The following is an 11,658-nucleotide window of genomic DNA, read 5'->3' on the forward strand; positions in this document are numbered from 1 at the left end:
AATAAATAAAAAAATAATCATTTTTTTTTTTTCACTTTTCGATAACAAAACATAACCTAAGTGTTCGACAAATTTTATACCATAGTCACATACTAATGCTTTGACTTGTAAACTTAAATACATGATACAAATTCAAACAAAATTTACACGGATATTAAATGCACATCGAAGTTTCTCATTTGGAATATACAACAGTACACACTATAATGAATGTTTGATTTTAGTTTCACGTAATCGGTAATTTTATACACTCTAATTAGACAGATCTGCTATCTTTAGATATATTAAACATATCAAACTAAGTACATTAATTAATCATAATTATGTTCATGGATTATAAAATAAATTAATCAACCTTTAGGTGATTGGTAAATATTTTATAATCAATGAACATCAATATACTCGTAATAAAAAAAATGTATCTTGTCATAAACATCATAATCGATATGCATGAGACATTCTATTCGATCACTCTATTGAGTACAAGCTAACATATTATGAATTTTAAATTATACAAAATTTTCAATCATGTTAAACTTAAACTTTCATATTACAATTGTTTTCATGTTGAATGTATTAAATAGTAAAAAAAAAAATTGTTAAAATTGATGGAATAATTTCCAAATTGTGAATCTAATACTCCTCGTATTTTTTTATCGAAGAGAAACCTATTCTTGACATAAATGTCCTTTATCGTTCCACAAATTTACATGTATGTTTTTTAAAAAAAATGTTATATTTACAATAAAATAATGAGGACATTTTTTTCAAAATAAAGTAAAAAAATATGAAAGGTTAAATTTCAAAAATTAGGTTTTTAAAAACCATTTTAATCAAATAACCCTAAATAATAAGGGGTTGAGAAGGAATTAGACTACGATCCATCGTTCTTAGGTTAATCGAGAGGTAGATGAATTGATGAAAAAAATTAAGCTTTTGAAGATGAAAGCCTATACTTTACTAATTTATCCTCATCATTTTATAGCATGGTATTTGTGGGGGGTTTCCCTCCACGTGTTATTTTCAAGCTCAAGACCATTTGACCGACTAGGATAGACTTGTAACCCATCTGGGATCACTCCATCTAGACCAAGATAAGTTCCGTCTGACACCAAAAGTGAGAGGTTTCCTTTATTCCATAAGGTCTGATGGAATCGATAGGCTAGACTCACTAGAGTCTTAGACGGACAAATAAGTCCAGTCAAGTCCTCAGGACTTCTAGCATGCATGATCAACTACATCTAATGTCTGAGTACTGACCTAGACACTTGACATCTAAGCGGCAGATTAGATGTCTAACGTCTAAGCGGCGGACAAAACTCCATTTACGTCCAAAAGTCAATGTCAATTAATTGTTACACACAATTCCATACATTGGCAGACTAAATGGATAGTAAGTCGCACATCAGTAGATAACACTAGTCAGTCGCCCTTCTATGATACGATTGCCCAGCCGCCCTAAGGGTAATCATCATTATAAGGAATACTATAGTGCATAGTTAGCACTACAGTGATAGTGACATCAATTCTATATAAACCCCTCAAAAAACACAAACAAGGTATACACACACATACGCTATTTTTCTCCTATAAAAATAGTTAGAGCTATCCTTGTTTGACTTAAGTTTCGGATGAGCATACCCGGACCACTTGTCTGGACATTTTTTTGTATAATAAGGAAGTCTGTTTGACTCCAGTGCAGTTGGACGAACTCTTCAAGAAGCACGAACAAGGGAAGTAGTCCACCTAACTCTAGTGAAGTTGGATGGACCTGACTCCAGTTGAGAACGACACCAACAATATTAACAAATTTATGAGATTCTAATCATTTCTAATGTCAAATGGGAGAAGTCTTTTTCCTTCACTCATAGTGATAAAGAAAACAAATATTATTGTATATGTTGACCTTTATGTTAGTCATTTTATGGAGAGATTTAACGTTCATAATGTTGATATAAATTTAATATTGTGTTTGATTTATGGTTTTAAAAACCGGACCAGATTGGCCGATCTAACCGACCAAACTGTCAATCGGTGAACTTTTCGGTTAATGAACCGTTTTGTGATCAAACCGACATTGAACCATTTAAACTGACAATTGAACCGTCAAACCGGACAAACCATCCGATTTTTTGCAAATCGGTCACACTTTAATCTTACAAATATTTGTTTACTATTTAAGAGGCCCATTATCCACCAGATCCATTTCACGCCCAATACTTACAAAACTAAAACTAATTATAAGCCCATCTTTTGTCCAAGCCACTAAGCCCAGTCCAATGACATGAAAGCTTATAAAATGTTTAGCTTAAATATAACACTTTTATTTGGGCCATGCTTCTAGGCCAATTTGCTTTTTTGTTTGGGTTAAAGTCATGTTGTAAGGTATCTATAAAGCACATAGAGCACATAAAATTCATGTGCTTCTGATGTGGGATTGGAAATGAAACTGATTAGAGGAAAACATTGCCTCTTGACACACGGAACTTTGAAGTTTTTGAACTTTGAACCATGAGCATTGCACCATAATGTTGTTAAAATATATATATATAATAAGAATGTAAGATTAATGTTTTTATTTCAAATTTTTATCATATAAAATCTTTAAAAAAATGTAAATATTTAAATTTATGTTTATTTTTATAATAATAATATAATAATAATTATAAAAAATAATATAAATTGATTAATAGAATAATTTTAAAACAATAAAATACAAAAACAAAAAGATAAATTTAAATATTACAAATTTTTTCATCTTAAATATATCTTCGTTCTTAAATATTACATATTTCTATTTAATAAAATTTAAAATATTAAACTTTATCATTTAATTTAATATACCAAATATAAAAATCAAACATTATTAAAATTTGTAATTTTATATATTTTTAATTTTTATAATTATTTTTAATTTTATATAATATATAAATTATATATTTAATTATTTATTACATCACCGATCCAACCTTCGACCATCAATCTGACTAGTGAACCGTGAACATATAATTTTTCTGATTCCATGACCAGTCCGGTTCTGAAAACATTGGTTTGATTAAGTTTATTTAGAATTTGAGATGAATTTTATGCAAGTGGTAGGGACACTTTTTGCAAGGGAAAAAAAATTATTTATTGGAAAATTTAAATATTCGAAGGAAACCATACTATGTTTGGTTCCATAAAATATAAAGAAAAAATTTGGTTTTCTCATATTTAGTATTATTGTGAAAAATACAAAAGAAAATCAAATAAAATTATTATTTTTTAATTATATATTTTTAAATTATTTAATCTTCATATCATAGAAAAATAAGTTAAATGAGTTTAAAAAAGTATAAAAATAATTTTTTATTTTTCTTCATTTTTTTATTTCTTTCTATTTTTCTTCTATATTTTATTTTTTTTCTTCAAATTTTCCGAGGATATAACCTAAGTTTTTAAACTTGTTACTTTTATACTAAATGTTAAAAAAATTAAATTCTTAAAGTGTAAATCAAACTCTAATTTTGCATAACTTATGAACCCTAAACTCTTAAAACAAAATGATTTTCATAACATCAAAATCGGGAAAAGACATATCTTGATTCATAATCAATTTATTGAAGAGAAGTCAACTATTAAAAAAGGTAAAGACAAGAAAATTATGTCTCTCTCCTAAACCCCTTAGATTGGCTAACCTTTTTAGATAGAGAAAAAAGTACGATCGGTTGTTTTGGTAAAGAGATGACTAGTTTTTAAATAAACCCATTGATTCCACTTTCCATCAAAATGGACATCTAGTTATTAGATTTTTTTTTTAAAATTGACAAATGGAATATTTATTTAATAATTATTTATTTATTAATACAAAATAGGCATATTTACCATAAATAAAAGTGGCAAGTGGGCCACTTTACAAAAGTAGGCTGAGAAGAATGCCCATATTTAACTTTCTTGAATTAGATAGGGCAAATTTGGATTAGAACGAATTTAACATCAAATATAAGAAATTGAGTCAAAGTTGACTTAAATGATAAAAGTGGTTGAAAATTAGGTATGGGTAACATCATCCTTATGATTTTGTCATGCGCATGTAAATCCAAAGGAAAAAAAGTTTATTGATTCAATGAATTTGTCCAACTTTATATTAATTCATGTTTATCCTAAAACATTGTATGGAAGTTTTTATATATGTTGAGACTCGAGATCGCCTAATTTCTAAATCTACGTTCTTGTTCTTACTAACTTTTTAATATTTAATATTTGAATAAAAGCCTACCATCAAATTTATTTGAAAATTCAATTATTTGTTTTGAAACATCATAATAAAAATCTATTTATAAACCTCAAATTTGTTAAATCTAATTTTATATTTTCAAATGTTTTTTAAACTATTTCTAATTTGTTTTTATATTTTCAAATATTTTTTAAAGAATTTTTATTTATATAACTATTTTTAAAATTATCTCAATAAATAAATGAAAATAATAAAAATACCACATTTTAAATAAAAAATTATTAAATATATTTTCACACGTTTTCTGTTTGTAATAATAAAACTCGTCATTTTATAGCATGGTATTTGGGAGGGGTTTCCCTCCATGTGTTATTTTCAAGTTCAAGACCCTTTGGTCGATCAGGACAGACTTGTAACTCATTTGGGATCACTCCATCAAGACCAAGATAAGTTCCATTTGACACCAGAAGTGAGAGGTTTCCCTTATTCCATAAGGTCGGATGGAATTGACAAGCTAGGCTTACCAGAGTCTCAGACGGACAAATGAGTCTAGTTAAGTCCTCAAGACTTTTGGCATGCGTGATCAACCACATTTGATGTTTGAACGCTGACCCAAACACTTGACATCTTAGCGGCATATTAGACGCCTGACGTCTAAGCGGCGGACGAAACTCCATTTATGCCCAAAAGTCAATATTAATTAATTGTTACACACAATTCCAAACATTAGCAGGCTAAATGGATAGTCAATCACATGGTCCAAGATTTTGGCACGTCAGTAGATAACACTAGTCAGTCGCTCTTATCTGATATGATTGTCCAGCCGCCCTAAAGGTAATCATCATTATAAAAAAGGTTAGAGTGCATAGTCAGCACTACATTGACAGTGTCATCAACTCTATATAAACCCCTCAAAAAGCACAAACAAGGTACACACGCACATACGTTCTTTTTCTCCCATAAAAATAGTTAGAGCTATTATTGTCTGACTTAAGCTTTGGAGGAGCGTACCCGAACCACTTGTTCGGACATTCTTTTGTACAAGGAAGAAGTCCGTCTAACTATAGTCTAGCTGGACGGATTCCTCAAGAAGCACGAACAAGGGAAACAGTCCGTTTGACTCCATTGTAGTTGGACGGACCTAACTCATATTGGGAACGACACCAACAGTATTAACAAATTTATGAGATTCTAATCCTTTCTAATGTCAAATGGGGAGATGAAAAAAAATTATCCCATTCGCTTTCCATTACTCATTGTGACAAAGAGAACAAATATTATTGCATATGTTTACCTTTATGTTAGTCCTTTTATAGAGAGACTTCACGTTCATAATGTTGATATAAATTTAATATTGTGTTTTATTAAGTTTATTTAGAATTTGAGATGAATTTTATGCAAGTGACAGACACATTTTGCAACGGAAAAAAAATTGTTTATTGGAAATTTTAAATCTTCAAAGGAGATTTAAACATTTTGTAAAAGAGAATCATATTATGTTTGGTTTCATAAAATATTAAGAAAAAAAAAATGTTTTTTTTCATATTTAGTTTTATTGTGAAAAATACAAAAGAAAATGAAATAGAATTAAATTTTCTAAAAAAATTATATATTTTTAAATTATTTAATCTTCATATAATGGAGAAAAATAAGTTAAATGAGTTTTAAAAAATTTATAAAAATAATTTTTTTTTTCTTCTCTTTTTTATTTCTTTCTATTTTTTTTCTCAAATTTTTCGAGAACCAGATATAACCTAAGTTTTTAAACTTGATACTTTGATACTAAATGTTAAAAAAATTAAATTCTTAAAGCGTAAATCAAACTCTAATTTTGCATAACTTATGAATCATAAACTCTTGAAACAATATGATTTTCATAAAGTCAAAATCGAGTAAAGACATATCTTGATTCATAATCAATTTATTGAAGAGAAGCCAACTGTTGAGGCCTCGCGTCCCTGGTAATCCACGTAGTTGCCAAAATGGATGGACGCACGATCTCAACCAATATAGATCTTTGATTCAGTCGTTCTACCTACAAAAGGCGTTCGAACAGGGTGTCCGGACGCACCCTTCGATAGTTTTGTCAGCCATGGTTAGAGAGAGATGAATAAGTTGGCCTTTTACTAGGTACAGTAAGCTTACCTTCCTCTTTGTGTGAAGGCTCGTATATATAGTATCAGAAGTTTTGTTCCCCTCTTTAATGGTGGGGAGATATTTTGTATTGTCATGATGACACTAGGTGGTGGCAGGGCCATCATCACCCTACGGGCGGCTGACAGAGATCGTGGTAGGTGATCGTGTGAAGTGATCATAGGAAGTGACTTGTTGTCACTTCATCTTGTCATTTCACTCTGCAGGTGGTGGAACGTGGGTCATGGTAGACTGTTGTGATAACATGCAAGACTTGCTTACTTCAGTCAATGATCTGGGCAAACGTATCCAGATGGCCTAGTTAGTCGTCCGGATGTATTTGTGGAAGTCGTTCGGATGTTATGTTTATGAGTGTCGTGTGTCTCTCCTTGAGGTAGTCCGGATAGGAGAAGCGCGCCACGTGTACTTTTGGGGAAATCCGGATGAGGTTAACCCAGATGATAATGTGTGCCACGCATCATCAGGAGATGTGTGCCACGTGTGGGGAGGGGTCCCTACACCAACTATAAAAAAAAGGTAAAGACGAGAAAATTATGTCTCTCTCCTAAATCCCTTAGATTGACTAACCGTTTTTAACCGTTTTTAGATAGAGAAAAAAGTACCGATCGGTTGTTTTGGTAAAGAGAGGACCATTTTTTAAATAATCCCATTGATTCCACTTTCCATCAAAATGGACATCTAGTTATTAGATTTTTTTTTTTTTTAAATTGACAAATGCAATATTTATTTAATAATTATTTATTTATTAATACAAAATAGGCATATTACCATAAATAAAAGTGGCAAGTGGGCCACTTTACAAAAGTAGGCTGAGAAGAATGCCCATATTTAACTTTCTTGAATTAGATAGGGCAAATTTGGATTAGATTGAATTTAACATCAAATATAAGAAATTGAGTCAAAGTTGACTTAAATGATAAAAGTGGTTGAAAATTAGGCATGGACTAACATCATCCTTATGATAAAAGTGGTTGAAAAGTTTATTGATTCAATGAATTTATCCAACTTTATACTAATTCATCTTTATCCTAAAACATTGTATGGAAGTTTCTATATATGTTGAGACTCGAGATCACCTAATTTATAAATCTATGTTCTTGTTCTTACTAACTTTTTAATATTTAATATTTAAATAAAAACCTACCATCAAATTTATCTGAAAATTCAATTATTTGTTTTAAAATATCATAATAAAAATCTATTTATAAACCTAAAATATATTAAATCTAATTTTATATTTTCAAATATTTTTTAAACTATTTTTAATTTGTTTTTATATTTTCAAATAATTTTTATTTATATAACTATTTTTAAAATTAACTCAATAAACAAATAAAAATTATAAAAATACCACATTTTTAATAGAAAATTATTAAATATATTTTCACACGTTTTCTGTTTGTAATAATAAAAATTTATTTGGAAAAACCAGTCAAAATCGCTCCAAGCAATTTGTTTGCTGAATCCCACTAAGAATTTTAAGAAGAAAAGACGGCGAAGCCACTGCCCCCTCCACCAACCCCCGATAAAATCAGTCACGCCCATTGGAATATGCCTCGGAACATTTGATGACGTCATTACACACGTCATCAAACTGCACCGACAGCACACATCATTAAAAAAACGGAAAAAGAACCTTTTGTTGACGCCGTCAAAACGCAGCGATTTCGTCTATAAAAGCCCCCGCTCGATAGCCTGTTAAATCCTTCTTTCTCGCGTCGGTTGCTTGTCCAGCTCGATTTCTTCTGATCAGCTAAGTATTTTTCCTATTTTCTTTGGGTTTGTTTAGGTTTTTCCCCTTTTCAATTTCTTCGCTTCTTTTCTAGATTTGTTCGTTTGGTTTAAATCTAGAGTTAGGATAAATGATTATAGGGTTTCGATTACAGAATCTATGAGCTACGCAATCCTCACGCGTCGCATCCGAATTCTCCACTCGTTCTCAGTTGTGTTTCTGTACTGGTTCTATGTCTTCTCATGAACTCGATCCGTCTTTGAACCTCATTTGTTCATCTTAAACACTAATATAACATAGAGAATTCTCCGCCAATTTGAAAAATCATTGTTTGTTCGGTTGAATAAATAAACCCCTAAAAAATTTCTGGGAAAATTGGGGAAAATGTCAGCGATGCAACAGCAATTGGGTTCTGCCCCCAATTGGGGTGAACCAAAAATTGCGGTGATTGATGATAGGAAGAGGAAGAGGATGCAATCGAATCGGGAATCCGCGAAGCGGTCACGGATAAGGAAGCAGCAGCATTTGGACGATCTGTTGAGCAAAGCAGCGCAGCTGCAGAAGGAGAACGGACAGATAGCGGAAAGGATCGACAAGACTACAGAGCTGTATATCAAAATTGCGTCGGACAACAATGTTTTGAATGCTCAAATTGTGGAATTGACCGACAGATTGCAGTCACTGAACTCGGTTCTTCAGATAGTGGAGGAGGTTAATGGCCTCGCCGTCGACATCCCTGAAATGCCCGATGATCTGCTGGAACCATGGCAACTCCCCTGCCCTATGCCGATAATGTACCCTGCAAACATGTTTCAGTGCTGAATGATCTCGGAGCGTCAGAAGTCTCTCTGTTGGTTGTTTTTCGTTTGTTTGATATGGTCTTTGCTTTAGGTGTGTTGGTTAAGTCTCTTTTGGTGTGTTCAACTTCTTTCAGTTCTCTGTTTATATGTAAAAGCTTGACATTTCTAGCGTATGGGCTGTCATTCATGTCTCATTGATTATCAGGTTTGGTGGTTGGAAAGCCAATTTTCATGGTAGGTAAATGGTTGTATCATCTATGGAATGGGAATGGAAATGAGGAGAGGAATTAAAATCAGGGATTTGGTTTTTAAACTAATGATTTATTTTATTTTATTTTCATTCTCAAAAATAATTCAAACCGTAGCCTTACAAATGTGAGATGATGCGAGTCTGGTTGTTTTTGGTGACTGTTGTTATGATTAAAAAAAAAAGATGGTTAGACGTATTCAATTGTCTGCTTCTGCTTGGTACTGTTTTGTGGCTGGCGACTCTCTTGAAGAGCACAGGCACTGAATGTATATTTGTATGGGATAAATGTGAATGTCAGGTTGAAGGACTTCCCACTTTAGGTTTTTAGTTTTTCAAATTTAAGCTTTAAAATAAGATATTTGAAATAATTATTTTTTAAAATAAGAATAAATAATAAATAATTTAAAATGACTTAAATCTTAAATTAACTTGCTTTAATACAAGTAAAAAAATTTAATATTTAATATTATTAAATTCCATTTAAATTTAAATTAAAGCAAAGTTTATTTACGGGCATTTGGATATAGTATGGGATAAAATGAGAAAAAATATAACATATTCTATCCCCAATCTCTTATATGATATCTTATCATTTATCTGATCGGCGACCACCACATTGGATGAAGTTACTTTAAATATAACAAAGTTTATTGGTCTTTCTTTTTATATCTTTTATATTAATTTTAAGTTAATGTAAAATATATCTTATATATCATAAAATTATTTATTATAAAATTAAATTTATGGTTAAAAAACAAAAATTTAAAAATATTTATAAAATATATTGTAAAATAATATTAATGCATGTATTTTTTTAATATATATATTGAATATAATAATATATAAAAATTTATTTATAAAATTTAAATATTTTAATCATAAATATTGTTAAGCATAAGCGAGATTTATTTATTTTGTAGATTAAATATAAATATAATACAACATATGGATATACTAATTTAAAATATCATGTTTATTAAATTTAATATTTAAAAATATTATATTATATTAAAAATAATATTTTAAGATATATATTTTTTAATCCAATGATATAAGATATCTTATCTCCATTTCTTATTCCAACTTATCTGCCAATCAGGCAGCCTAAATTGAGTTGATTTACGAATGCTTGTAATGTATCATTTGGAAGATTCATTTCTGTTCACAGCTCATGTCCATTTAAGACATGGACTTATTGGACCAATTTAAGATATTATGAGGTGGAGTATTCTTGTGGGGTTCCATGGTGACGGAACGCACCATCACAAAATTAGGTGGGACTCGTTGTTTATGAGCTCACTGGTTTTCATTATCTTCTGCGTTTCCCCCATGTTGGATGGATGACTGGACCATTAAAATGAGGCGTGTAAAGTAGCACTAAGGACAAGAATAAAAAAATGAATGCCTTGTCAACACTCAAAAATTCCTTCTCAAGGTTACGGTCATCACATGTGAACTCCTTTACGGGGATTCCTTCCCCCATCAAATGTTTGATTAATTTCAAAATCTCACTTAATTGATATTAAATTTAAAACCCAGGAGAGAGGGTGGTGGTGGGGAGTGGGGTTTCTGCAGCGCTTTCCCCAGATTTCATGAAGTTTGCCTAATGGGAAGGAAAAAAAACCCAAATCAGGGCCTATCTGAAAAACCCTGTGCCATTTTCTTTCGTAGGAAGAAGATTATGGTTTCCAACACCCATATGCTGGTGGTTAAAACAAAGCTGACGTTCAATCGAATTTATCTCTCAAGATGGTATGGTATATGCTAAATGGAACAAGGAGATTATTTTTCATACTCCAATTGAACATAACAATGAGGACGAAACATGGGATGTTAAATTCGAGAAAGGTGACCATCATTCTTCAAAACTGCAGCTTGTCGGGACAACGACAAGATAGCTCGATTCGAGCTTTGGTGCTAGAGCAATTGAAGATGGCCTGCAAAGCAAGGAAGACCCAAGGGGTGGTGCGGGAATTCCTTTCGATCTCCGAGTTATGTTTTTGGTGGAAACAAGAAGGTGGGAATAAGAAATGAAGTGTAGGAATTCTTTTCCTTCCCCTTATTTTCAATTTTGGCATCTTTATGTAGTGTTTTATTGGTAAATTTGGGAATAGTACTTGAGTTGTTTGTACGAGATAATGTTGCTTTTCCCTTATTTTTTATTTTGGCATCTTTATATGGTGTTGTCTTAGGAATAGTGATTGAGTTGTCTGTAAAAGATAATATTGCTTTTTGGTTGTATGAGATGATTCTATGCCATCTATCACAATGTGATAATTATGTTGTCATATCAAATAAAGTTAAAGAATGACGTAAGAAATAATAACTTTCTTATTGTTTGTTGTGTTTATATTTTGTACCTTCGTATCAATCTTAAAATTTATGACTTTGGTTATATATATATATATATATATATATATATGATATCTATCCTAATGTGATAATTATGTTGTCATATCAAACGAGGTTAAAGGATGATGTGAGAAATAAACACTCTCTCAAATAA

General features: G+C 30.9%; 1 protein-coding gene across 1 annotated transcript; it reads left to right on the forward strand.

Moving 5' to 3' along the window:
• Positions 1-8,029: 8,029 nt before the first annotated feature.
• LOC100257331 (bZIP transcription factor 53) lies at positions 8,030-9,243 on the forward strand. Its single transcript, NM_001405845.1, has one exon. The coding sequence runs from the start codon at positions 8,487-8,489 to the stop codon at positions 8,922-8,924; it is 438 nt and encodes a 145-aa protein (NP_001392774.1). The 5' UTR covers positions 8,030-8,486; the 3' UTR covers positions 8,925-9,243.
• The last annotated feature ends 2,415 nt before the right edge of the window (positions 9,244-11,658 follow it).

This window comes from Vitis vinifera, chromosome 7 (genome assembly GCF_030704535.1).
Source record: "Vitis vinifera cultivar Pinot Noir 40024 chromosome 7, ASM3070453v1".
NCBI classification, from domain to species: Eukaryota; Viridiplantae; Streptophyta; class Magnoliopsida; order Vitales; family Vitaceae; genus Vitis; species Vitis vinifera.